This window comes from Phaseolus vulgaris, chromosome 2 (assembly GCF_051622355.1).
Source record: "Phaseolus vulgaris cultivar YP4 chromosome 2, ASM5162235v1, whole genome shotgun sequence".
Classification (NCBI taxonomy): domain Eukaryota; kingdom Viridiplantae; phylum Streptophyta; class Magnoliopsida; order Fabales; family Fabaceae; genus Phaseolus; species Phaseolus vulgaris.
In genome coordinates, this window is record NC_143499.1 from 38,106,547 (window position 1) to 38,134,246 (window position 27,700).

Below are 27,700 nucleotides of genomic sequence, written 5' to 3' on the forward strand. Positions count from 1 at the left end.
AACGAAGTTGAAGAAGCATCTTTGTTTTAACACAGGGAAAAGGATGGTTATTCAAGTAATAAAGAACACTCACAGAAACAAAATGATTCACATCTCCGTGGATAAGTTCTTTCAATATCCTTCAAATACTCCGTAAAAGAATGTATCAAGATACCCAACTATTCTATGGGTGAGTATGTAAAACACTCATTCATTATTATAAATTGTTACATAAATATAGTATATATATTATTATTATTTTTTAATTAATTTGTTAGAAAATATATATATATATATATATTTTAATTTTTTTTTATATTTAAATGTTATTTAGTATCAAATTATATTTAAAATTTCATTTTAAAATAAAAGGATAGTCCAAAAAAAATTATCAAATGCAAGAAATTAAACCCTAAAATAGTACATGGACCAGTCCTAAACTTGTTTCAACACAATTTTATATTAAAAATATATGAAACTGAATTAAAAATAAAACCAGTTTTATTTATTCATATTTAATAACATATTTGGTAGAATGCTTTTTTATATAAAAAATATGTAATGAAAAACCCCAAATTACTTTTTGATCTATTTTAAATTATTAAATAGAGATATATTTTGATCCTTATTCCATTTTACCTCCGTAATAAAATATTAATATTTAAAATAATTTTATTTAAAAAAAAATATTTTTAATAAAAATATAAATAAAATGTAAAATGTTAAAATAATTTTTAAAATTAAAATATTAATATTTATTGATGTATAATTTTTAAAATTAAAAATAATTAAAATATTAATATTTATTGACGTAAAGTGGAACATATAAAAACCATTTTACTTAGTAAATGTTGAAGGAGCCTCTTTCATTGTCTGTGCCTCTTCATTCTCCGTTTGACGGCGAACCTGCAACTGCGCCGTTTCCGGTAACTCACTCACTCTACTCTGTATTCTTCAGAAACTATCCACGCAATCGTTTTTCTCCCTTTGCCATCCGATTCGCCAAATTAAATGAAATGGAACCCTATTTATGTGGATTTTATTGTTTTTGTACTGAGTGAGGCTGTCTCTTTAGGGTTCAGAATTTTATTTTTTTTTTTTTTCCTTGTGAACATGTTTTGTGTCTTTGATTCAGCTTAATTTAGAGATATAATGGCTTGTTTTGCCGATAGAATTTGAGATAAAAAACGCTATTTCTTAAAATCAATTATTTATCAAACAAAATTTAAATTGAAGAATAAGCATATCACACTGAAATCGTAATTGTGTGATCTGGTGACTATTGATAAATCGCAGTTGCTCTTGACAGCTATATTCGAATGCTAGGTGATGCTGATAAACATGGTGTTTGTTTTGGTGATATGAATTTTATAAAATTGTGGGTTTGTTATTAGCAATGATTACCATGTTTCTCTTATTATCAAATAAAACATTCGAACGGTTTAGTTTAGCGAAAAACTCTCTTTTACCACCCTTATTCAGTTTTCCAACATTGAGCCATCTCTGTTTTGAAGCACAGCACCCTCTTCTGAATTTTGTAGTACGCCCACCCTCCATACCTGAATACCTTATCTTCTATGGCAGTTTCACAGCTATTGTTACTCTCGTGGGCAACTCGGACCTTATCTTCTGTCATCTCATCTACCGAACTGCATTTCTGTTTATGGTCATGATCAGTGTTTTTTGGCCACCCTTTGTTAATTATGTAAATGTCATTAATTTAGTTTTTTAAAATTTTGAGCATTTATGCATATACAGCATAAATTTATCCGTAAATAAATTTTCTGACTAATAGTCCTTCCACTTTTTTCGGGATGGTCTGAATTGACTAGGCTAACCATTTTAGAGTGGATGTGTTAGGAGTGGATGTGTTAGGGTAGTAGTATAATAGAATTTTCAGCATTGATGGACTCAACTTGTGTTCATAATCCAATCCAGTTTGGTATCACAGTATATTTATCTGCATTTGAACTGAAGAATTGTTTACTGTTTTCGGCTATTTGATTTTCTATCTTCCTTTCTTCGTGTTTGCTTTAAATATGGGTGAGGTTTTTCTGTTTTGAAATTGAGAAGAGAGAGAGAAAAACATTACAAAAGATAGAAAATATATTTTTGTTGTTACTAACTCTGAAAGCGCCCTTTCTATTTCTCTTATTTCTGCAACCAAAATCAAACTAGGGTTTATTGATCTTCTTTATTTCCCATCCCTCTCACCATTTCAGGGTTTTACCTTCCTAACGCAGACAGAGTACGTCTTCTCTCTCTGCAATCTGCATATCAATTGGTCTTCGTTGCTTTGGTTGCGTTGCGGTGGTATTTTTCTCTTTTTTTTTGTTTGGTTGTTATCGCGCTTGTCTTTTGAAGACATCTTGATTGAGTCAAGAGTTATTACACGAACCCCAATTATGTTAAAAGAGTTATTACACGAACATTGCCTCTCACTGTCGCGAAGACACAGACGAAACCGAACGGAGAACTTTTTCTCACTCTCAAACTCTTCTTCTCGACCCCTCTATATCTGCTCTGACTTTGGTGTGTTCAGTATGTTTTGCTGATTATGATTTGAGTGCTCTATATTTATACCATTGTTTTGATTATAATGATATATGATAGTACTCTTCTATATGTGAGTGTCCTATAGGTACACTATTGTTTTTATTATAATGATACATGATAGTATTCTTCTGAAAAAAAGACAATATAGTGAAACTAAAAGTAAGAAAATTGAGATTCTCAAGCCATGAGAATGACATGGGTACGTTGGAAACCAAAGCTGATAAATGCCAAATGCTTGCATGCTGGGTTGTTTCAGTTACCCAAGGAAATCTATAGCAACAATGAAGGAATCAAATGAGATAATAACAAAATTGATCAAAGAAAAAGATGAGGCCATCCAACAACTTCAAGAAAAAGATGAGATAATAACAAAATTGGTGACAGAAAAAAATGAGATGATACAGCAACTTCAAGAAAGGGATGAGATAATAACAAAATGTATAGCAATGATGGAGAAAACAAATAAGTGCTTTAAACAGATTAAAGCTGATTGGTATAAGCTGAAGCTGACTCGTGATTAGCTTTGAGTAAAGAATTTTTCGAGAGACAAAATAATTAAGTTTTTTCTTTCTTCCGACTACATTTCATCTTACAAGACAATCTTATGGTTCTTGTTCAATACATCATGTTATTCATTTATTTCCAAGACTCTTTTTTTTATATTTTTAGTATTAAAGCAAAATTAAATATACCTCTCTTAAAACGTAATCTAAGGAGAGAAAATTGTATATTTTAAAATATAAATTTTATATATCAGATTGTAAATCCATAATAGAAATTTTTATATTTAGAATCCATCATGAATATTTTCAACATTTTTAAAAGTATAAAGATGCATGAAAAAATTCCTTTACAAGTGTTTTAACCTTCTCATCTTTTGCTCTTGTACGATGTGATTGGCCTTTTGAGAAAATATTTTCAAACGTTTTTCAAGCATTTGATGATAATCCTCATGCCATCTAATGATCTTATTGGGAATAGTTTTTCTAAAAATGTTTTTATAAAATCTACTCAAACCTTTTATAAAATGTTTTTTTTGAAAAAAAATACATTGAGAGCCTGATTCAGTATATAATTCTCTTTTTTTACTTAAAATTTAAAATTTTATATAAAATGACAAAAATACATTTTTTTTATATCAGTAAAGTGTAACAAGTTTTCAATATTTTTTTTATCTAATGCCCATAAAACTAACCTGTTTGTAGGTCAGTTATCCAATTCTTGTTATTTTGTTAAAACTTAGTTAGTCTTCCCCGCACCAAATATCATCAGAAGTCCACCATCCCATAGTGGAGCTAGCTTAAATTTCAAGATCTTCACCCAAATCCTCTGGTGCCATCTGTCGGAAAGGGTAAATTCATTCCGTTCCACCCATGGTGAAACAATCTCCTCCTTCACTATTGGATGACCCCTAATGACCACGTGGGGAAAATCGATTCCCATCAAGACCAGCCTTCAACCAGAGTATGTCTGTTGCTTGCTAACAATCTTCCATCCTCAAAACTACCTCAGGAAATTAGGGAGCAGATGACGGACCACATCCCTCTTCCAACAAACTCCAAAGTTGAAATCATCTCTCTCCTACGCCCCCATGACCACAGCTTCAACGATTTGAGGGAAACTGCACTTCATGCACCTAGAAAAGACTCCATCCCAACCCAATTGCGACCGACCAAGACAAACGAACGACAAAATAGCCCTGTTGCCCCTGCCACTGTGGTGCAATAAGTACAAGCCAACAAACAAGCCCAGATATCACACAGACATAATCAAGTCATCCCTCTTCAGTATTTCAATCCGTATAAAGATAATAGGCAAGTCTACACAAAAGAGCCTATAAAGAAAATGCCTACAATGTAATCTATCTTCAAATTGAAATTTAATTTCTGAATTTCTAATTACATTTTATCAGTCATAATGTTTACTGGTGTGAAGTTTCGATACTTGTCATCAAAGATAATAAATGCATATTAACCCATCATTCTATCTTATTGTCCTCTAACTTTCCAATTGTGGATATGTTCTCAGATGATATTGCAATATAATCATTGAAATATTTATTGAACAGTGCAATTGTAGAGGAGTTCTGTACTATAAGCAACTTCTAGGTTTCTAAGAGCACGGGCCATTTCATTTTCGTGTCAGTAAAGACTTAGTGATAACCAAGAGGAGCTGGTGCTTCCCGCAGTTCTTTACCTTGAAAGTGGATATCCTGCATGAAAAACATTATGGTATTACATAAAAATCAACCTGGATCAGCAATGCTTAAGCAATGTCCACATGGAGACACATTAGATATCATAAATAAATACGGTAAATTTAATCAACGTTTGTTTTTAAACAAGCTATGCTCACCTCACTTCCTCCTAAGTTCTACATAACTAGATCGACAAAGGAACATATCAGACCTACACATAATATGCTGTCTAACTAGTTGGTTACAATTTGTATGTCTCTACCCCCTCTCAATCCTCTCAAAGGAAATAACAAACAACTCCGCAGAATATAAGTGAACTTTCATTAATGAAATTTATACCTTCTGTTGGTCTGTGTTAAACCTATTCAACTAGGTACGACAATAAATGTATATATGTTCCCTCTGCAGCAAAAGCTACTTATACACTCGTCAGTTCGATAACTTGAATTCGTATTTAAATTCTAGGCAGGGACTGAGAAAATTTGGGGAAGAATGTCCATCTAGTTTGTCTGCCAGATTATTATTCTTAGTGGATTTTATCTTATAGCATTCTCATCTTTACCAAAATGTACAATTTTCATGATTTGTGCATCATGAAAAAATTTCATTATAATTAGTCAAAGGAAATATATAAAATAAAAGTATAAAGCAAATATATCGTGAAAACAGTTTTAGTGGATAAGTTCTCGAAGTTGAAGAAGCATCCTTGTTTTAACACAGGGAAAAGGATGGTTATGCAAGTAATAAAGAACACTCACAGAAGCAAAATGATTCACATCTCGATGATGAGCCTCGTCAGCACGAATGACTGTTATAACATCTTTCAACTTGGCATCCTTGGGAAGCCTCCAATAGTCTATTGCAATGGCAGGAGCAGGAACATTTTCGATTGCACCTCTTTCAATATCCTTCAAATACTCCGTGTAAGAATGTATAGCCTCCTCCTCAAGATACCCAACTATTCTATGAGCCACCTTGGGGGAGAGTATGTAAAGTGCAAAAAACGCATTGAAGAAAACTCCCTGTACAGCAAGAACCAGCAGCCTTTCGTACCATTTAGGCTTCACAAGTTCCACCATAGTCATTAGGTGCATTCTCTCATTCTCTGCTTCCTCCATCAATGCTTTGATCCAACCACCACTTTGCTGAAACTTACGCAGTGACCTAAGGTGCAACAACATCCCTCCTACCATGCCAGGAACAGCTGCAACCGTTTCTAGCATCATTGCACGGCAACCATACCGTCTCTGAAAATATGTATAGAAAATTATGAACGACACTATCACCTTGAAGAATAAGAATATCTTGTAAAGATATTATGAAGCTGCAGCATGTAGTCCTTATAAAAACATAAATTAAGAAATATAGATAACATAAATCATTCATGACTTCCATGAATAAGTAAAAAATGAAGCTATCAATAAACATCTAATTCACAACCAAAATAAAAGTATACAAGTAACACTAAACACCTTTCTCATGTACAAATGATGCAATTTTTATCATCTACTCAAGTGGGAGCCAAGCAGTTCTAAATAAACTTAACAGATCCACATGACTTACGAACTTATAGTTTTAGCAACCCTTAAATACTTCCTTTTTCCTTTTGTTTTGTATCGAACTATAGGAAATTTCAAGATTGAGTGAAATATTGCAATTCACACACCTGAAAAAATAAATCTGTGGGAATTCTGAGGAGTTTCACGGTCCTGTAAGCAACTTTGTCCGGAAAATTCTTTGGCACATGATGTTTAGTAAGATCTATCGACAGGTTTGATTGATAAGTCTCCCAAGGCTACATAGGCAAATGAAATCGCAAGCCAGTAAGAATTCAGAGAAAATCATAGCCACATCATTTAATAATAAGTAGATTACGTAGATCTCTCAAAAGCTTAAAATTAAAAAGAGTCCATGAAAATGTAATTTCTCTGGCACATTAATTAAGTTGACAGATTAAATATGATTAGTTTTGAGACAAAACTATAGCAAACAGTTAAGTTTAAAGAACCAAAATAACAAAAATATGCCACGTCGTATAATTTTTAACAGCAAGACTAACCTGATATATAAATTACACTGGTTTTTTAATTTTAATTCATGACAGTGAATTCTCTTTAGAGACGGTTTACCTATAAGTTTAATAAAATATTCTAACAATTAATTCATAAATATGAAACAACAATCAACGAAAATCTACTCCCAGAAGTCAGAAATCAACAACAAAATCCGCTGAGAGAACTTCTCAATGATAATCAATTTATCATAAACACTAATCAACGCAAAGATATTCAATTAAACTTGCATTCGTGATCAGAAACAGAATCCTCACCATGAAGCAGTTCCAAGGCCACTCCGTTCCGTCCTCTCTCATAATCCTCGGCCTCGAAATCCCCCAATAACTGGACTCCACCACACTCTTCTCGGCCTTCTCCTTTTCCTTGTCCTTCTCAGGCAACTTTGCTTCCGCCGGTGAAGCCATCGACCTCCTCCAGTAGAAGAGCCCTCCGTTGGCGGCGCCGGCACAGAGAAGCCTCGTTTCCGGAGCCGCACACGCCATCACCGCCGTCGAACCGAGGTGGTTGCAGTTGCGGCCATTGAGCAAAGCTCGCCGAACCGTATAACTGAATGCAATGAACTTCATCTCTCGAGAGAAGAATCGCGTTTTCCAGATACTTCGTTTATATTGACATTATATGAAGTGTATTATTGCGGTTAATGAAGAAGAAACGTAGCTCGCATTTGCAGGGAAAAGAATCACCAAGAGAAGTTAGTTACGGTTCCATGCGTCTCTCGTGAGGCATGTTGGAAACGCTCTCGACCGTTGATTAAAGACGGTGACGTAATCGACGGCTGTGATGATGATGGGAAAGAAGTGGAGGATGTTTAATGGGCATTAACCGTCACTAAAATGATCATCTACTCGGAGTCAGTAAGGCGGTAAGAGTCAGTAACGCAGAACACGTTGTGCTCCGATTCGACCAATAATAACTCCACTCATGTCTGACTTTGACCATTCACTATGTATGGTTAAAAAATAATCACAAAATACGCTAAATATTAGCAAATATGCTTATATTTTAAAAAAAATCAATTTATTTATTTTATTTAACTCTTTTTTATAAACCATTTAAACACTACCTGGACAGCAAACAACTTTTTGGTTTGTTGTTAAGCATCGCATTCATAGGGATTTATTTGTAAACGTGTTTTTACAAATATTATAAGGATAAAAATAAGTTTTTTATAAATTAAATCAGTTTAAAAATAATTTTCTTGGTGTAAATTCTTTCATAATTTTTTAATTATTATTTTTAATTTATATATAAACTAATTTTACTTCATAAAAAATATTATTTTTATTGTTTAAGTTTGTCCAAAAAATATTATTTCATGAATAATATTATTAAATTTATTTTCTTAAATTAACGGATAATGCTTTATGTAGTGACACAATAATTATTTTAATATTTTTTATCTTAAAATATAATTTTAAGTATACATTTTTAATTCATATTTTTTTATAAATGGTATTAAAATTTATATATTATATCATTAAATTATGTTAACTTAATATTATTTTATATATTCTTTTAAAGAATAATTTAGTGAATTGGTATAAAAATCAAGTATATTTTTACTTTGGTTATCATACTTGTAAAAACTTTTATTACTTTTAAGGAATTCTTGTAAAAACCATGTTTTTAAAAATCTGGTATATTCATTAACATTATGCAAAATTCTTTTTAACCTTTTACAGTTCTATTCAACTCTTTGAGATAACCTGTTATTTTAAACTTCAGTGGCTTTTTACCCTCTGCAATGTGCAATTGATGCTTAACAAAATTTCTATTAAATAAATTATTTCTTCATAGACCCAAGCAAACAAGTCGTTATATTCATGAAGTAATTTAATCAACTTTTCTTGAGTCCTTCTTCAATAACTTAATATATGCGGCCTTTTTATCGTTTTGTATACAGAAATTGATTTCTTTCAAAGTATTATGAGGCTCAATCCTTTTATGGATTAATGTCATAGCTTTCTTAATATATTGAATAAAAAACATCCTATTCTTTTTTGTGTGACAACCCTATTATAAACTCACCCTTAAATATTAATGAAATTAGATTCTATTTGAGAGATCATATTTGAGAGTCTAAAGATCTCTTCTTATGAAAACAAATCTGCATCACTTTATAGTATATTTTCCCTAATACTACACCTATTTAACTATACGGAGGCACGTATATTTTCGGTTTTTTTCCTGTTCTCTTCTGTGATCTTAAATTATAAAGATCTCCACTGTATCATAGAACTACTGATCTCCATAAAACTTCTGTTTTAAAGTGATTGAAAATACATTTTATTGAAGCTTGAGGCACAAATAGAAAGTTTTAGATGAGAAAGGCTAGAAATGGTTTTGTTAAAAATTTACAACAATGACTCAATGATAACCAACAGGAGCTGGAGCGTCTCTTAATTCCTTTCCTTGGTGATGAATATCCTGCAGGAAGAAGAACACAACATTCAGAAGAAGAACAAAGGGAAACAAACAAACCCAATGAAGAGGTGACAAAAATGGCACTCACAGAAGCAAAGTGGTTGACATCCCTGTGGTGAGCCTCATCTGCACGAATAACAGTGACAACGTCCTTGAGAGTTGCATCCTTGGGGAGCCTCCAGTAGTCAATAGCAATGGCAGGGGCAGGGACGTTTTCAACTTTGCCACTCTCAATTGCTTCCAAATGCTGTGTGTATGAAATCACAGCCTCTTCCTCTAAATACCCAACAAACCTGTGTGCTGCTTTTGGTGAGAGGAGGTAAAACACGAAGAAACCGTTGAAGAAAACGCCCTGTGCAGCGAAAATCAGCAGCCTCTCGTGCCATTTGGGATTCACCAGCTCCACCATGGTCATCAGGTGCATCCTCTCGTTCTCTGCTTCCTCAAGCAATGCCTTGATCCAACCCCCACTGTGCTGAAACTTCCTCAGAGACTTCAGGTGCAGCAACATCCCTCCCACCATTCCTGGAACAGCTGCAATTGTTTCCAGCATCATGGCATGGCACCCATACCGTTCCTATAAATATTTCAAATCAAATCATCAACTCAATTTCTTCCATATTTTGTACCAAGTTGGTTCATGTCGAACCAGATTCTTCTATATGACACAACTTAGATTCAATTCTATAATAAGTGCATAGCAGTAACACATACCTTGAAGTATAAATCAGAGAGAACCCTTAGAAACTTGACAGACTTAAAAGCAACCTTGTCCGTTAACGACTTCGGTGTGTGATGCTTGGTCACGTCTATTGACACATCTGAGTGGTAAGTGTCCCATGGCTGCGAGAGACATCACAGAAGCAAAAATTATCAGAGCTCAAACTTCAGACATCATAAAAAAATACATAAAAACATGTTCAATTTGATTTTATAAGAATATATAGGTAGAATTAAACTCCCTTATTAATATATTTCACCCCGTAAAACAAAGGTCAACTTTTCAGCTTACAAAGAGTTCAGACATTCTTACCATGAAACAGTTCCATGGCCACTCAGTTCCGTCCTCCCTATGAACCTTGGGCCTTGATATCCCCCAGTAACTCGACGTGACGGCGTTGGTGTTGTTCTCTTTGACCTCGTTTTTATTCTCCTCTGAGTTGTGATCCTTGGTGTCTGGAAGAGTGGACATCCTCCGCAAATAGAAGCTTCCAAACGCGCCGCCGCCATGCTGGTGTGTCGGCTCCAAGATCTTCGCTGTTGGGAGGTGGCGGTAGTAGCTACGACCACCGCCAATCAGAGCTTGTGCCGCTGACTTTACTAAAGTATGCTTCATGGTGGATCTTGACAGCATGTAATGCTTTTATTTGAACCTTGATCTGTGAATGAAAAGAAAGTGGCTGAGATCTGAAGGTTTATATACACACTGAATATTAAATATTTCATTTTGGTATTCAATTTTGTGTTGGCCACCTTGATGATTGAGGAGACCGGGAAAAGAAAGAGAAGGGTTGGGGAAGGTCACAACCACGACAACATAGTGATAAAGTTTTGATATTTTAGTTTAAGATGGTTATGAACCGTTTGATTAATTACATTTTTTTGACAGCAACTGTTACCTGCCATTATGTTGGAAAGGTGGGGTTCATGAAGTGCCATTTAAGTAATTCTTACAGCTACATTACAAAGGTGAGATTAAATCTCATAGAAAACCAGAAAGTTAAAACTCGTAAATTTATTAACTTAAAGTTTTGTATTATGATTTTTTTTATATGAATCGTTTATGTTCATTATTATTGAATGTTTACTGTTAGTTTTTTTAAAAAAAAAACAAACCAAGCATATTGGACGTTTCTCCATTGTTGACTATTATTTTGTTGAAGGGTGACTTCCTTTAGGACCAATTGCACCTGGTCTAAGAAACATGTTCTGTGAGAAGAAATCAAAGAAAGGAGAAGCCAAGTCAGAGATGACCAACTTTCCCACTTCAAAAACTTTGTATATTTTAGAGGAAAAGTATTCTCTTGACTCTAACTTTTTTTTACCCCTTTTATGATAACATATTACATTAAAATAATAATAAAATAAATTTAAAGAAAAATGTTGTGGAGACGGTACAATAATTATGAGGTCCAATTTAATCTAGTTTAAAATCAAAATTATTGTTCTACTTATACATGACCAAATTTCTTACCTAATCCCATGATGCGCTGACATCAATCAAGAATACCTAGCACACAACATATTTGTAATGAAATGGATTATTCAATTTCAAATAAACCAAAAAAATGTTCATATGGTAGAATCGAAGGTCACAATAGAAGTAATTGTTCGCAAAGATAAGCTTGATAATAAAATTCAATTTCAAGTTTGATTATTAATTTCCCCATTCTCTTTACTTATGTATTTATTCCTTCATAAAAAAATTATTTATCAAATTAATTTCAAATATTACATAACTTATAATTTTAATTATAATTAAATAATTATAATATATATATATATATATATATTTAAAAACAAGAAATTATTTTTAAAAAAAATATGATGTGGACAAAGTTGTGCCAACTTGACATGACTTCAGGTTGACGTGGTAAAGTCGTGCCAACTTGGCATGACTTGTCCAAATTTGTATTTTTTTTAAAAACGACCCCATTTTGGTAAAAAAAAAAGAAAAAAAGAAAAAAAGAGCCCCTCTGTGGTAAAAAAATCCACTTTTAAGATTAAAGTTTAGCTTATCACATTAAAAGATTTTGTATCACATTATTGATGAGTTAACTTAAATGTAGCAATCACCATATTAATGTGTTTTTTTATCATCAATATTGGGATATAATAACATAATGTATATAATTTTGTCTTGCACATCTTTCAAGAAAAAAGGTGAATGTTTACTAGTTGCATCTCAAATCAAATTATCTTGATATCGATCAAAGAAGGGGAGTAACTTGATATTGATAAAAGAAGAGGAGTAACATAAGATTCTTTTTCGTATGACAACATCATGAAAGGATAATAATGTCATGCCCCTTCTACTTTTCATAATCTCATGATATCTTTATGAGTATTTTATGAAAATTTGTACTAATGTTATAAGAATCTATATTTACTAATTTGGAAAAGTTATTCTCAATTATGAATGGACTACTTACGACATATTATTTTGGATATATGTGTAGTTTTATATAAAGACAAAAGTCTAAACATTTTTGTCATTATACCTCTTATAACTTGAAACAATTGATTCTTGGACCCGAAAGACCATTAAAAAAAATTATTAAGGATTTTGATTCCATAGCAACCCCTTTAACAAATGTGCTAAAGAAAAACAATTTTCACTAGCAACATCATACCATTGCAATATTTGAGAGTTTACATACAACTATCATGCAAGATGCACTTTTTACCCTTCATAACTTCAGTCAATCTTCAATCTTATTAGATACTGATACATTAGGTATGAGAGTCAATGTTATTTAGAATAAGAATACCACTCGATTGCTTATTTTTATAAAAAGATGAAATCTCATATGCATAATAAGATTACTTATACTCAAGAATTATATGTTATAACTAAGTCTATTGGTAAGATTCCATCTTGTCTTGTTAGTTTGTCATTATAACAAATGAATAAAATTTTGAGGAGGTTAACTAATCGTACCCTTCAAACTCATGATCAACAAAATTGGTTGCATAAACACTTGGGATGTGACTCTACCATTGAGTATAACCACAATAAGAATAATATTCTTGTCCATTGCTTGTCAATATCACTTTCTATGACTTAGTCTCAACCTACTATACACCTTATCATATCTTGCAAAAAAAATTAAAGTGTCGAATATAAACTTTTGACTATCATAAACTTACGTAACAACAACCAACCGTCTACTCTGAATTATACAATTAAGGACAATTTCTTATTTTGAATAGTTGATTATTTATTCCCTCATATCATACATTAGTATGGTAATTAAGAAATCTATTTAATTTGCCTTAGTAAATGAAATAGAAGGGAATTTTTTGCAATATCCAAGCTTGTAAACTTTTTTTTTTATCTCTGTTAATGTTATCTTGCAATTGACTAACCATATAAATCCATGTTATTAAAGTACATTTGAACATTGACAACTTAGGAAGTTCACCTAACACAATCTAGATGTCTTAATCATAATTTGTGTCCATAAAGAGTGTCCATCAAACTGAATATAATAAGTAGTACTCTTGGATTATTAGACTATATATCTCTATGATTATACTACATGAGATGGTAAAAAAATTAATACTAATTTTACATCTTCAATTTGAATATGATCTCACACTAATCTCTAATTTGTTTTTGAAAAAAAAATGAATCGTATCCCTACTATAATGAAGTATCAATAGGAGAAACTTAATGGAATTGTATTCCCATTAAGTTTACTTCTTATTAAATTATCATGGTTCTTTGTGTAGATAAGCTCAAATTTGAGTGACATATATTGTTAAATTCCATAAAGAGACAAACTCTTGGCTTGAAGGAATGTATGACATAAATGGTCTAATTCCACGTGAGAGGAACCTCACATATGTTATCCAAGCTATTGCAAGAGTGACGATAATTACGAGTGACAAAATGGATCAGTTTGACCTGTTTTGACCCGACTCACCATTGGTTCGTTAAGGTTATACAGGTTGAAATTGGTAACCCATCTGTCATAGGGTATATTGGCGGGCTGACCTAACACTTTTTAATTTTGTTTCAAGCCATCACATGATACAAGTAAGAGTATCTAATATGATGATTAAATTATAAATATATTAAAATCATAAAAATTAATTTAGAGATATTGAAATTAAGGATATAAAAGTGTTTCAATACACAATTCAAATTTTAAATGATTTAGAAGAAAAATTCAGAATATAAAATTGTTGAGAGAGTAATGAGATAAATAACACTCATTATCTTTAAGAAAGTTAGCTTCTTTGAAAAAGGAAGCAACACCTTATTAGTAATTTTCATATCAACAAAATCAAGAAGAATAAAAATAAATTATTTGATTCATGTAATGAAAAATGATTGTTGTTAGTTTAAATTGTTAGTATAGTTGAGATGTTAAATATCATAGTAATACCTAATATGAAATTTTTTTATTAAAAAAAATAAAATTATTTGTAAAATAGAATCCATTGTGGATGCCCTTATGATGGACGGAAGGGAGGGAGTAGAAAACTGGGGAGACAGCGGAATGGGTGCGGTATGGAGATTAGGACGGTAGGGTGCAAATTGGGCATCTTTTAATTATTTTTACTATTTTTTATTTAAAAGAAAGGGCGCAGAGACACACGTGCGTGCATTTCATCAAAGTTTAATCACCTACCCGCTCTCGCACGTGTCTAAGAATGAAGGGCTTTCAAAAACATTTTCAGAACAAATCACAGTATTTCAATTTTCAACACAATAAATTAAAATCCACATAATTCATTATTACTTAGCTAACTTCAAATTAAAAAAAAAATATTGTCTTGCTGCATTACATTTCTTTAATCTTCTAATATTTTTTAAAACTAGTATAACAAAAAAAATCATTTTTTCATCAAAAAAGTTAAAATATTTTGGAGAATATATAATCAAATAAAATAATTCCAATTTTCTTATGTTTTATCTAAAAGACAGCGTGTTTTCAATTTTTAAATTTAAAAAATAACATATTATTAAATATTGTAATTAAAATATTATAAAATGTTAAAATATATTTTATAATGTTTGTTTGATAATGTTAAAAACTAAAATTTGAATGAAACAGTTGCACAGTTTATATTAAAAAAAAGTTATATTTAAAGATAATTTAAAAAAAAAAGTTATGTATACAAAATAAAAACTCGTTATACGTTATCATACATAAATAATAATCAAAGGAGTAATTTTTTAACCCTTTCTTTCGACCCCACTAGAATATCAGAAACAAAAAAATATATTAAAACTACACTCTGATATAATTTAATTAATGTTTAATTATTAAATATTTTTAGAGATTATAGATTCCAGTAAGTTTTATTTATTTTAATAAGTAAACTCGATTTTATATTTTTTTAATAAACAAATTACTTTTGTCATGTACAATAGATTTAATTATAGACAAAACATCATTTAACGATATATTAATTCCTAAAACATTTACTTTTTTAATGACTGGTTTATTATTAAGGTTAGTAAAATCAAATAATATTAATTGAATTTCATAAATAGTATAAAATTAATTATTTTTACTTATAACTGAAAACAACAAAGGAGATACAATTTCTTAAGATTGTTAACGAAGACACTGCTTTCACAGTTGTCAATCATCATAAATAACTCATTTCATCTCTATTTATTACTTTGTTAATAACTTTTTCTGTGCTTTTAAATTAATTAGTTGATATTTTTCTTAATAAATTTTGTATCCTTATCATAATTAAAATTATTCAGTGTGAATTGAAAACATAATTTATGTATTTTAATACATTTAATTATCATAATTTTTAATAATAACATATAATTTATATATCAAAATATTATTTTGTGTAATGGATGGTTTTTGTTTTTGAAAGGAAGGAGACAACAATTCCAAAACAAAATAAAATAAAATTTAAGAACTAGTACATGATAACACATGTTCAAGTTAGATCACCCATGAAGGGTTTAAAGAAAAAGACAAAACAAAAATTAGAAGAAATTTGACCATTGAATCTCAAATCAAGACCAATTTTAGCCAAAAATATCAACTACCACTACTAAAATATTGGTTGTACATGTCAAACTATGCCCAAATTTAAGGAGTAGTTTGTTTGACGCAACACATGAAAAATTCAGTAAACTTATTATAAACATCCTCATTACTGATTAGACTTAATTAAATTTTAACTATTTTATAAATATAATTATTTTTTATTAAAAAAATGTGTTTTATTAGATTTTTAAATAATGAATTGTTTGATTTTATTATGAATGAAATTAAATAATTATTATTTTCGTCTTTTTTATCTTTAATCTGTTAATTAACTTCCATATTTTTTTAATATTTTTAATTTTATCAGTCAACTTTTATTTGAAAATAAAATGAGCTTGATCCATGAGTTGGAAAAAAATTAAAGAAAAAAAAAAAAATGAACCGAAAACAAAAAGATAGAAATAATAGGTACACAAAACAACATAAATTAATCTGAAGAATATTTAAATGAAAATAAAAAGATATTTTAATTATTGGATGATTTTAACATTATTCTTTTCTACGACCTCATTTAATTTTTTAAATTTGAGTTTAATATTTTTGGGTGTACGAAACTACCTTCTAATATATGATATACATCATTCACATAAATATTTCCAACACGTATCAAATATCAAAATCACATTAGAATTCAAATAATTAATATTGAATAAAAATGCAAATACCTTGTCAAGAAATTTAACTAAAATTAGTTACATGATGTATGGAATTATTGTAATATTTTTTTTACTTGTATTAAATTTCTATGGGTAAATAAAAACTTATCATCATTTAAAAGTGTCTCAACAGAAAATTACTAAATCCAAATAATGAATTAAAAGCAACTTACTTCTATCATTGTAGTCAACATCAGTTTCCTGATGGTATATTTATTTTCAGACTATATATACTATAAAAATATTAAAAAAACTGAAGAAATAGAAAAAATTAGAAAAATAAAAATAAAAAAGTAAATGAAAAAACGGAAGAAGAAGAAAAAAAAAATAAAGGTTGTAGCTGTCCCCATGTCCCGCCTGTTCTGGTTATTCACTTGGTCACGTTACTGTGTGAGAAGAAGCTGACTGGAAAGAGCGAAAAGCGAAGAAAGAAAGAAGGAACGAAAGCTAAAAAGTGTATTTGATTGATAGAGATACTCACACACTGCTTCAACGTTTCCGCGTCGATCTATCTCTGATTCCTCGGTCTTCGCCATGGCGGAGCCTGCTTCTTACGGTTTGGGACCTCGATTAGGTCATCATTTATTTTAATTCATTTTCTATTACTTATGCTTCGATTAAGTTAATGTTCAATTGAGACTTGGATAATCAATGCCCGATCATGTTGTTTCATTTGTCTCGGAATGATTTCGAGTAGCCTGACTTCCTCAAATTTCGATTGTTTGTTTTAGGATTCTGGAAATGAGTTAATTGTTAGGGGGTTTCAAATCTCTCCTTTTGTATGTCTGAAATTCTGTGTATATTTTTTTTGGAAATGTCCTCTTTTTGTTCAATTTGAGATTTTGTGTGAAAAGAATAGAGTGTTTTTTATGGCGTTTACTTAATTGTGACTGTGTCTGGTGTGAATGCTTGGCCTAGGGATTGGTATTGGTTCTTCATTAAATAGATATAATGCATGTTACTCTGAGGAAAAATTATAATGCTGTTGTTGCTGTAAAAAAATATGGTGCTCTCTGCTAATTGGCGCCGAAGAGCTATTGTCTGCTGCTAAATGGGTTCTATTGTTGTAGCAGTTTGCTTGTGTATTTCAAAGGGTAAAAGAACACTGTACATTTCTCTGCTTTCTCTGTGGTAACAAATTTATGTGGTTCAAAGAAATTCTCCTAGGCCATGTGCTAGCTGGATTTTCATTATGTGAGAAGAGATATGTCGAGCAAGAGACAAGTTGACTTTACATAATAATTGCCCTTCAACTATTTAAGAGAAGAATAAGCTACTTAATTTTTTTTACCCATTTTGTCAACTCTGTTTGCTTTGGATTTACTGAGAGCAACATCCTCTTCTGCTCGGAAGAGCCAGCAATACTTGTAGTTGATATGTTCAAGCAAAGCCTTTGCATCCAAGGTATCCGCATAGCCAACAGTGCCTCCTCTGTTATCAGAATATGTTTCTATATAATATTGTCCAGTGCCCCTTTTAAAACAAAATGACTACATCATGTTAGTTGGTACCTCTCAATTACCAAAAGTCTCTTGATGTTGCTTCCCTCATTAGCTGTGATCCTGCTTAAAACTCCTGTACTATAGTAGCTCAAGTAAAATCAATTGCATGCTTTAGACTACCAAGCTGAAGCATTGAAACTTGAGACATGAAATCATACTGTTCTTAAATCTTGGGTACTGTCCCTATCCTGAAGTGTCTTGCCACAGAAGCGCTAACATGCTTTGAATCTTACATTGTTAATTTTCTCAGCACCTTTTCAATATAACCCAGCTTGTAAAAGGTTCAAACTCGAACTACTTGCCACTTTCTTCTAAACAGTTTTCATCCCAAGAATTTGCTTTGTAGCTGCAAATTTCTTAATAGCAAAATATTTTGGTAGTTGTTGTTTTAGCATGCTGATACTATGGTTGCTAGATCCTCTATTTGTCATTGCATCATGGGAAATGAATAGGTCAATACATAAATCATCAAATATTTAAACCAGCGGCAGCAGCAGTAATCTATGTGGCATCTCTTAAAGCTAATAATCCTAGTTACAAGTAATAAATCAATTTTCTTATGCATGTGGGGTTGTAATAATTAAAATTATTAATATTGTTGATGTGATTAGTGTGGCTGCAGTTTGATTTTTAAAGTTTGCTAAATTGTGAATGTGATAATTTAGCAATCAAATGTTTAAGTGAATGCCATGTTCTATTTTTTATTACTCTGCAGATCTTCAGCAATTACAACTTGAAGCCCAGAATAGGTGGTTGCGCCCTGCAGAAATATGTGAAATTCTTTGCAATTATCGGATGTTTCAAATCACACCAGAACCACCTAACAGGCCACCAAGTATGGTTTCTGTATATGTTACTGATCAATTTATTACTGCCTCCTATGTCAGTCTTGTGCATATGGGTGGATTGAATTGCTTAAATGCTTAAAATTACTAATCCATCATGAATGGTTTGTTGCATCTAGGTATTCCTGAGGTTGTTCGACAACCTTATCAATGCCAATTATGGAGGTTGGGCATATCTGTCTTTCTTTTGCAGCAAAAGGCTTGCTTATTAAACGTCACAAATTGTCTTTCTTAAGCTGTTTTACAACCTTATACATGCCAACCTTTTAGATTCCAAAAGATATCTGATTTAATAAAAGGGAACCTGATATTTTATTCTCGCATGATCATGTATGTAGTTTCTAGGATGCTATTAATAGTTTTGTTGTTCATGCTAAAACTTGACTGCATTTCTAAGTTTATTTCATCTTTTATCTCTGATTATAGCTTCATGTTCATAAAACCATTGCCTCATGTCATGTATTTGGTGATTGCAGGTGGCTCCCTTTTTCTATTTGATCGGAAGGTTTTAAGGTACTTCAGAAAAGATGGACATATTTGGAGAAAGAAAAAGGATGGAAAGACTGTGAAGGAAGCTCATGAAAAGTTGAAGGCAAGCCATGAAAGTTTCCTTTTTCAGTTTGTGGTTGATAGAATCTTTGAAAGACAAGCATGCATATATATATATATATATATATATATAAGATAATACAAATTATTTCAGCTTATTTTTCTCTAATTGAAAACTAGTCTTTATACACTAAAAAATACCTCCTTTGTGCAAAATTAGGTGGGAAGTGTTGATGTGTTGCACTGCTACTATGCCCATGGAGAAGAAAATGAAAGTTTTCAGAGGCGAAGCTATTGGATGCTTGAACCGTGAGTGTGATGAACTAGTTTACATTTTATTAGCTTGCCGCTGTCTTTAAACTTGAAGTACTATATTTTTCACGGAAGTTGCTGTCTGAATTTCTTCCTAAGTACTACATTATTACTTTAAGTACTACATTATTACTTACTAGCATTAGTGTACTTATATTTGTATTTTTGGAGTCAGTTAATAGTATTTATAATAAACGCACGTTACTAGACTGAATTCTTTTTGCATTTCTCAGCAAATTTTTAAGTTTCCAATATTCTACTAAAATTATTTACGTTTAATACAATTAATTAGAAAATGATTTTGTTTTTATGCAGGGATATGATGCATATAGTATTTGTCCACTACTTGGATGTTAAGGTATTTGACTTGTTTTCTTTATTTCACACTTTTTTTATTCAGGTATTTTGCTTCCTTACTAGAGCAAGAATGTATCATTGCATGATTTTGTTGTTGGTGCAATTTTGACCTGAGTATGTATGATATCTAGTAGCTCAAGCGTAGTCTGTTCTGTTTTTTTCTTATCACGAGGACTTTCCTCTAGACTTGACGGGGGAAAACAGTACTAGTGTACTACTGTACAAGTACTATTTACTTTCCCTTAAACATTGATTATAATGTCAACAAAAATCTATCTTCCATTTGATTTCCTTCTTAAATTCTTGCCATCATGCATTAGAGAATATGCTTCTTCAGTAATTGTTAGCCTGGGTAGCTATATTTAAGCTTTATGAGGTCTACAAAATGGTAGCATACTAACATTCAGTATTTACTCTTCCGCTGCTAAAATTTATATTTTTCTTTTTCTTACATGAGAAGACATTGATTTTTAACCATTATAAATCCCAATTGATGACATAGAGGAAGTTGCATAATCCTTTTGAAAAGATCCCAAACTCTTTCTATAATATTCTTGAAATCTGGCAGAAAACTTTTGAATCTAATATTGACTCACTTTTTTTTATCATTAATGATTTATTAATAGGTGTTTTGTGGGTTTGTATTTCAGGTTAACAAAACCAATGTTGGTGGAAAAACATATTCTGGTGAGGCTACATCAGATTCCCAGAATGGAAGTTCTTTGTCATCTGGCTTTCCCAGAAATTATGGTAGTGTGCCTTCAGGAAGTACAGATTCCATGAGCCCAACCAGCACTTTGACGTCTTTATGTGAAGATGCTGATTCAGGTAAATCTGTCATGTTTATGTTATGGTTGTCACACTTAATTCCTTTAATTAACATGCCCAGGCTTTAAGTTGGTTTACTGTTACACCATATATTTACATAAGTGTTCGGTTCATTTGGTCTAAATGGTTTAATCAAACTTCTTCCTAGAGGATATTCATCAAGCAAGTTCAGGATTACAATCCTATCATGAATCAAAAAGTTTGGGGCCGATGGATAAGATTGATGCTTGTTCAAGTAGTTCATATCTTACACATCCATTTTCAGGTTATCTTATCTTCCTTTTCTTATTTGCTTTTGATGATCATTTTGTAACTTCTATTTTGTTCAAAGGGTTTTATGAATAGAGAGAGGAAAAGAAATTAAGGAGACCGAATACACTGATACTGATATTATTTACTCTATTTGATATAATACTAATCTCCACAAGGAAACAAATTTCAAGAAAATAAGGAAATGTGGACACTAGTCTTAAATTAAGATACAATCAAGATATTGAACATTTTTTTGGTATATTCTAACATATTTAATGTCTTAAATAAAGTCTAAATTTATCAGCTTTTTCTGGGATTCGACATTTGAATTTTTGTGGTTTGTTTTGAGATGTTTTCAGGTGATCCTGCACAGTTTCCAGTTCCTGGAGCTGAATATATCCCATTTGTTCAGGGTCATAAGTCTAGAGCTAGTGATACTGCTTACACCGAGGGTCATAGAGCACATGACATTGCATCATGGAACAATGCCATGGAGCAGTCTTCAGGAAAGCATACTGCTACTTCTCTTGTATCATCTACATCTATTCCAACAAGTGCATCGGGAAACATCCTTGAAGAAAACAATACTGTTCCAGGCAACCTTTTAGGGCGTAAAAATGCCCTCACTGAAGAGGAAAGGGCCTCACAGCCTATCCACTCAAATTGGCAGGTACATACTGTTTTTTCTGGCTACATCTTCTAGTAGTGTACTCTTGCTTGCATATGCAGGCTTCTGATTTCTCAGCACAAATGAGTTTTATTTGAGGTTCCATTCGGAGAAGTTGTGCTATCTTATTGTAAAGGATGATGTCTTCAATTTTCTGTCTGGTTCCAGAAATCAAAGTTATTGCAATCATGGTGGAGCAGCGTTGTTGACTACTATGCTCGAAACATTACTCTGATGATTAAAGTTCTATTATTCTATGTGGTTTCTAATGGACTTGATTGTTTGATGGGCTATATGTTCACCTATTGTTTTATCTTTGAAAAAGGAAGAATAGGACAGGGAAGCTTGGGAGGGTAAGGATTGGTGGAAGTTGCTATTTATCAAAAGAATATTAAGAGATTCTAGAAGATTCATTTGTGGAAAAAGTAACCGGGGAAAATACAGTTACTTTCTTTCTATGGAATTAGTCACATGTGTTTTAGAAAGTTACAATGCCTGGAACGAGGAATTGGGAGGGGATGTATTCATTACGTCATGTTACTGATGTACTTGTGTAGCATTGAATGTTTTGAATTGCTTCTGAACTTGTAGAAATGCTAGAAAAAGTGTTTTATCACAGTTTTCTACAAACTTTTTTTTTACTTAATGTTTGTCCTACTGTATCCCTTTTAATTTTTTTTAAATGTATTTGTATATCTCTTATCAAAATCTTAAAATCTGCACCAGTTTCTGAGATTTAGCAATGATATATAACTATTTTTGGTTTTTTTATTTTAATGTTTATTCAGATTCCTTTTGAAGACGATACAATAGAATTACCTAAGTGGAGCCTTACCCAATCATTGGGCTTGGAATTTGGATCTGATTATGGCACTAGTTTACTGGGGGATGTAACTGATACTGTAGGCCCAGAAATTGTTGCTGAGATGTTCACTTTTAATGGTGAGTTAAAAGAGAAGTCTGTGCACCAAAACATCTCAAAGCAGTATACAAATACACAATCTCAACCTGCAACGAAATCCAATTCTGAGTATGAAGTGCCTGGTGAAGCCAGTATTAATTATGCCTTGACCATGAAGCGTGGATTATTGGATGGAGAGGAGAGCTTAAAGAAGGTTGATAGTTTCTCTAGGTGGATTACTAAAGAATTTGCAGGTGTGGATGATCTGCATATGCAGTCCTCCCCTGGCATTTCATGGAGCACAGATGATTGTGGAGATGTGATAGATGATACATCATTAAACCTGTCCCTTTCTCAAGATCAGCTGTTTAGCATAAATGATTTTTCACCTAAATGGGCTTATGCTGAATCAGAAATTGAGGTACTTTAATCTAGATTCACACAATTATAATTTTGCTATGTTTTTCTTGTGTGTGGTGGGATAAGTAATTAAATATGTTTGGCACTTGGAATTTACTTTAGATTAATATTTTTTCATATTTTGCCTCTTGGATGTTGACTGCTCTTTTTCAGGTCAGATGCTTATAGTTTTGTTCCTTATTTATATGGATATTTCCCAACTTGTGTCTATTTCTTTCTTACAGAAATTTCTTGTATTTCTTGATGTATCCTGTTAATATTCTTTATCTGCTTTGGAGTTTTATGCACCACTAATGGTTTAATAATTTTTCTTTGAGTTCTACCACAAATGAAATGACAAGACTGGCTTTAATTTGACTCATATACTATTCAAAACCATACAGGTGTTGATTGTTGGAACATTTTTGAAGAGTCAACCTATGGTGACAGCATGTAATTGGTCCTGTATGTTTGGGGAAGTGGAGGTTCCTGCTGAGGTTTTAGCAAACGGAATTCTATGCTGTCAAGCTCCACCTCATAAGATTGGACGGGTTCCCTTCTATGTAACACGTGCCAATAGGTTTGCTTGTAGTGAAGTTCGGGAATTTGAGTACAGAGAAGGTGTCGACAGAAATGTCGATTTTGCAGATTTTTTTAACAGTGCAACTGAAATGGTCCTTCATTTGCGACTGGTGGGGTTACTTTCTTTAAATTCAGCGCACACTTCAAATCAAGTGTTTGAGGATGATATGGAGAAAAGAAACTTAATTTTCAAGCTTATTTCATTGAAAGAGGAAGAAGAATATTCATGTAGAGAAGAGACAACTGTGGAGATGGATACAACAAAACACAAGTTGAAGGAGCATATGTTTCACAAGCAGGTTAAAGAGACCTTGTACTCATGGCTTCTTCGCAAAGTAACTGAAACTGGTAAAGGGCCTCGTGTATTAAGTGAAGAAGGGCAGGGCGTGTTACATTTAGTTGCTGCTCTTGGTTACGATTGGGCCATAAAACCAATCATAACTGCTGGAGTCAATATCAACTTCCGTGATGCGAGTGGATGGACAGCTTTACATTGGGCTGCATACTGTGGCCGGTAAAGACTTTTTTTTAATTGTTTTGATTTGATTTTGTGCATGTTACAACTACTTTATGTGTGTTAAACCTCTTTTGTTACCCTGATCATTTCCAACTTTCCTGAATTTTGGATTTGATTGAACATGAAACCATTAGGTAATATGAATATTTTAGCTCCTTACCTAAATCTGTGTTTTTTAACATTTCTAAAATTTATTCTGTTATAATCCCAATGTTGGTGGACTGTTTATACATGTAAACTAGTTGCAAATTATTTTAGAACAATTGCTTTGGTCAGTTAAAGGAAACTTTAAAAGATATATTCTGTCATACTTCCAGATTAGAGTATTCCTTTTCAAAAGTGTCCTCAGATGTATTATCTTCACTTAATATGAACTTGTTCCTTAGTTATTATCTGTCCATTTGCTCAGGGAGCGAACAGTTGCAGTCCTTGTGTCCATGGGTGCAGACACTAAAGCAGTGACAGATCCATGTTCAGAAGCTCGTGAAGGTAGATCACCTGCGGATCTTGCTTCTAGCAATGGGCACAAAGGACTTTCCGGTTTTCTTGCTGAGTCATTATTAACTAGCCAGCTTGAATTACTCACGATGGAGGAAAATAAAGATGGTAGGAAAGAAACTTCAGGAATGAAAGCAGTACAAACAGTTTCAGAGCGAACTGCTTTACCTGTGCTTTATGGTGAAGTACCAGATGCTATCTGCCTTAAGGATTCCCTCAATGCTGTCCGGAATGCTACACAAGCTGCTGATCGAATACATCAAGTATACAGAATGCAGTCATTTCAGAGGAAACAGTTAGCTCAGCATGATGATGATGAATTTGGATTGTCAGATCAACAAGCTCTTTCCCTTTTAGCTTCTAGGACGAACAAATCTGGACAAGGAGAGGGTTTAGCCAGTGCTGCTGCAATACAAATACAGAAAAAGTTTCGGGGTTGGAAGAAGAGAAAAGAATTCTTGATCATTCGTCAAAGAATTGTTAAAATCCAGGTTCGTTGTTCTACTCTTTATTTTCCTGTCTTCCTATTTTTCGTAAGTTAAACTATACATTTAGTGGCTTTATTTTTATTTTAGTTTCTAAATGAAAAAACTCTACATTTTTGCCCCTGCGTGAAAAGTTGATTAAAACTTAGTCCCTATCGTTTAATTTAGTTCTAACGGTCTTAGATTATTTTTCCCATATGGGACCAAAACTAAAAGGCACGTGACTAGGTGTAGAAACCAAAATGTAACAATTGAGACCAAAATGAAGTATAAAATTTCCACTTATGACTAAAATGGAAAACTCTGTTAAGTAGAGAGGGACTAGTGTGTCGGTTGTAGGAACCAAAATGTAAATGTTGGGACTAAAATCAAATATAAATTTTTTACTTCTAAAGTGGAAAAACGGTGTTGTTGTGTTAACTAGAAAGGGACTAAATCTAATATGGTTGTGACGTTGTCCAATGGAAGGATCAAATCCTTAATGTTATTTTTTTCAAATAGGAACAAAAATGTAGAATTTATGAATATAGGGACTAAAATGAAAATTATGTGAAGTGTAGAAACTAATTTTTTAATTTGCTTTTTTAATATTATGGCTGTTGGATTTACCACATTGAACATCCTATCATCAACTATTCTACAATTTAGGTGAAAGTTGACAGTATTGTGTTTAGATTTTAGTTTGTAAATTAAGTGAAGAAATAAACTCATTATTTTAAAGTCAACTAGAGTTTGAAGTGAATTTTGTTTCTAACTGGATTTAGAAAAAAATGTCAAACATGTTGACACAATGTTCAATGGAAACTGAAAGTTGGTTTAAATGTTCAAACTGGAATCTACACATAGGGACTTGAGTATTATGGGGTGCCTAATACTCACATGTTTGGTGAAGTATTTAAGTATTTGATTATCTCCATTAACAACTAACTTTTATGGGTTGATTCCCCAAGTGTTTGGGCGTTTTATTTTATCAATTGGTTTTAGAGGTGGTTCTTGGTATCTTGGAAAAAGCTAGCCACAAAGGCTTCTAGCTATCGAAGAAGTGAGGTGTTGTAGAATGTGAGCTGTCAAGAAGTCAGCTCTTAGGAAAGGTGTTATGATGGGGACTTGAGTATTTGGTGCCTTGATCTCATTAAGTGGTATGAAATGTTTGGTGGGGTATTTAAGTATTTAGTCCCCCTGGGTTAGGAGGGAGTGCTAAAATGCTTTTTAGTCTACAATACTTCCCAACCTCTTTTTGGTATTTATATAACTTGCATGCTCATAGATATCACGTTGGGTGTCAATGTTGGTAATGGTTTCCACTCTCGTTGTAAGGAAACCAGGTTTAAGAAATAATGTTATCCTTCCCTTCATTTGTTGTTGTTGTCTTCTATCTCGTTTTCCTAAAGTATTTACAATCTGGTTGCTGAAGAAGCCTGGAGATTGAGCACCCATAGAACTCTCTTTTTTTGTCTGTTTTTTGTTATGTGCCCTTGTACATTTGATATATTCTTCAACTGACTTGAATTCCATGGTGTTGAAGGCTCATGTAAGAGGTCACCAGGTCAGAAAGCAGTATAAACCAATCATATGGTCCGTGGGAATCCTGGAAAAGGTCATATTACGCTGGAGGCGCAAGGGTAGTGGTTTACGTGGATTTCGATCAGATACCGTGAACAAGGTCGTCCCTGACCAACCAAGCGAATCTCTGAAAGAGGATGATTATGATTTTCTCAAGGAAGGAAGGAAACAGAGTGAAGCAAGGTTCAAAAAGGCCCTTTCACGGGTGAAGTCCATGGTTCAGTATCCAGAGGCACGGGCTCAATACCGGCGGGTGCTAAATGTAGTTGAGGACTTCCGTCAAACCAAGGTATTTTCTATCAGCTTGTCTTGTCCTACTTATAAACTCATGACGAATATTTGGTTTAATTATACGTGGTTTTTATATGTAGCAGGGAGATAATATGAATTCGATGAATTCTGAAGAGGCAGTTGACGGTGTGGAGGATTTGATTGATATTGACATGCTTTTAGATGATGAAAATTTCTTACCTATAGCTTTCGATTGATTCTCTGCTGTGGCTCTACCCACTCACCCTCCCACCCGGTAAATACATGATGCTCAGTTGGTTTTGTTTGCCATTGGAAACTTCCTAACATCGCGTGCTGCTGTAGATATAATATATATTGGATCATAGGTCTTCCTGTTTTATAGCAAAACACTAGTATCCAAGGTTGGATTATAAATAGATTATGAAACCTTGAACGCGTTAAGGTTTGACACTTCAAATAACATAATAGACATGATTTAATTTTATATATGGTGATTTGTATATGACATGATGATTTTATTTATATTGAAATGTTTTTAATTCTTAAAATTGT

The 27,700-nt window shown here is 32.4% G+C and overlaps 3 protein-coding genes and 1 long non-coding RNA gene across 5 annotated transcripts; 2 read left to right on the top strand and 2 right to left on the bottom strand.

Annotated features, from left to right (window-relative positions):
• The first annotated feature begins 823 nt into the window (after nucleotides 1-823).
• Nucleotides 824-2,604, top strand: LOC137811850 (uncharacterized). Its single transcript, XR_011081176.2, has 2 exons — nucleotides 824-905; nucleotides 2,202-2,604. It is a non-coding gene; the product is annotated as an uncharacterized LOC137811850 (long non-coding RNA).
• Nucleotides 2,605-4,397: 1,793 nt separating this feature from the next.
• LOC137811849 (ubiquinol oxidase 2, mitochondrial) lies at nucleotides 4,398-7,757 on the bottom strand. The gene is made up of 4 exons (XM_068613703.1): nucleotides 7,062-7,757; nucleotides 6,399-6,527; nucleotides 5,491-5,979; nucleotides 4,398-4,747 (listed from the first exon to the last, which is right to left on the bottom strand). The coding sequence occupies exons 1-4, from the start codon at nucleotides 7,371-7,373 to the stop codon at nucleotides 4,688-4,690; spliced, it is 990 nt and encodes a 329-aa protein (XP_068469804.1). The 5' UTR covers nucleotides 7,374-7,757; the 3' UTR covers nucleotides 4,398-4,687.
• Nucleotides 7,758-9,054: 1,297 nt separating this feature from the next.
• LOC137811851 (alternative oxidase 3, mitochondrial) lies at nucleotides 9,055-10,922 on the bottom strand. Its single transcript, XM_068613705.2, has 5 exons — nucleotides 10,705-10,922; nucleotides 10,265-10,610; nucleotides 9,946-10,074; nucleotides 9,320-9,808; nucleotides 9,055-9,234 (listed from the first exon to the last, which is right to left on the bottom strand). The coding sequence occupies exons 2-5, from the start codon at nucleotides 10,583-10,585 to the stop codon at nucleotides 9,175-9,177; spliced, it is 999 nt and encodes a 332-aa protein (XP_068469806.1). The 5' UTR covers nucleotides 10,586-10,610; nucleotides 10,705-10,922; the 3' UTR covers nucleotides 9,055-9,174.
• A 6,026-nt stretch (nucleotides 10,923-16,948) lies between these two features.
• LOC137811857 (calmodulin-binding transcription activator 2) lies at nucleotides 16,949-27,696 on the top strand. Of its 2 annotated transcripts, none has more exons than XM_068613712.1 (13): nucleotides 16,949-17,213; nucleotides 18,857-18,976; nucleotides 19,463-19,578; nucleotides 19,756-19,844; nucleotides 20,163-20,205; nucleotides 20,855-21,032; nucleotides 21,181-21,297; nucleotides 21,644-21,954; nucleotides 22,740-23,273; nucleotides 23,656-24,347; nucleotides 24,760-25,339; nucleotides 26,859-27,185; nucleotides 27,271-27,696. In XM_068613712.1, the coding sequence occupies exons 1-13, from the start codon at nucleotides 17,174-17,176 to the stop codon at nucleotides 27,382-27,384; spliced, it is 3,261 nt and encodes a 1,086-aa protein (XP_068469813.1). In that variant the 5' UTR covers nucleotides 16,949-17,173; the 3' UTR covers nucleotides 27,385-27,696. The 2 variants fall into 2 exon arrangements, with proteins under 2 accessions (XP_068469813.1, XP_068469812.1); XM_068613711.2 differs by having other exon boundaries at nucleotides 16,961-17,213; nucleotides 27,268-27,696.
• Nucleotides 27,697-27,700: the final 4 nt, after the last annotated feature.

Bases quoted from the DNA above. Each gene is read 5' to 3' on its own strand.
- LOC137811849 (XM_068613703.1), bottom strand. From the start codon at position 7,373: ATGAAGTTCATTGCATTCAGTTATACGGTTCGGCGAGCTTTGCTCAAT. The intron at 6,528-7,061 runs GTGAGGATTCTG...TTGCCTATGTAG, and splicing joins GGCCTTGGAACTGCTTCATG to CCTTGGGAGACTTATCAATC. The intron at 5,980-6,398 runs GTGTGTGAATTG...ACATATTTTCAG, and splicing joins CCACAGATTTATTTTTTCAG to AGACGGTATGGTTGCCGTGC.
- LOC137811851 (XM_068613705.2), bottom strand. From the start codon at position 10,585: ATGCTGTCAAGATCCACCATGAAGCATACTTTAGTAAAGTCAGCGGCA. The intron at 10,075-10,264 runs GTAAGAATGTCT...TGTCTCTCGCAG, and splicing joins GGCCATGGAACTGTTTCATG to CCATGGGACACTTACCACTC. The intron at 9,235-9,319 runs GTGAGTGCCATT...TTCTTCCTGCAG, and splicing joins ATGTCAACCACTTTGCTTCT to GATATTCATCACCAAGGAAA.
- LOC137811857 (XM_068613711.2), top strand. From the start codon at position 17,174: ATGGCGGAGCCTGCTTCTTACGGTTTGGGACCTCGATTAG. The intron at 18,977-19,462 runs GTATGGTTTCTG...TGGTGATTGCAG, and splicing joins ACCACCTAACAGGCCACCAA to GTGGCTCCCTTTTTCTATTT. The intron at 25,340-26,858 runs GTTCGTTGTTCT...ATGGTGTTGAAG, and splicing joins AAAGAATTGTTAAAATCCAG to GCTCATGTAAGAGGTCACCA.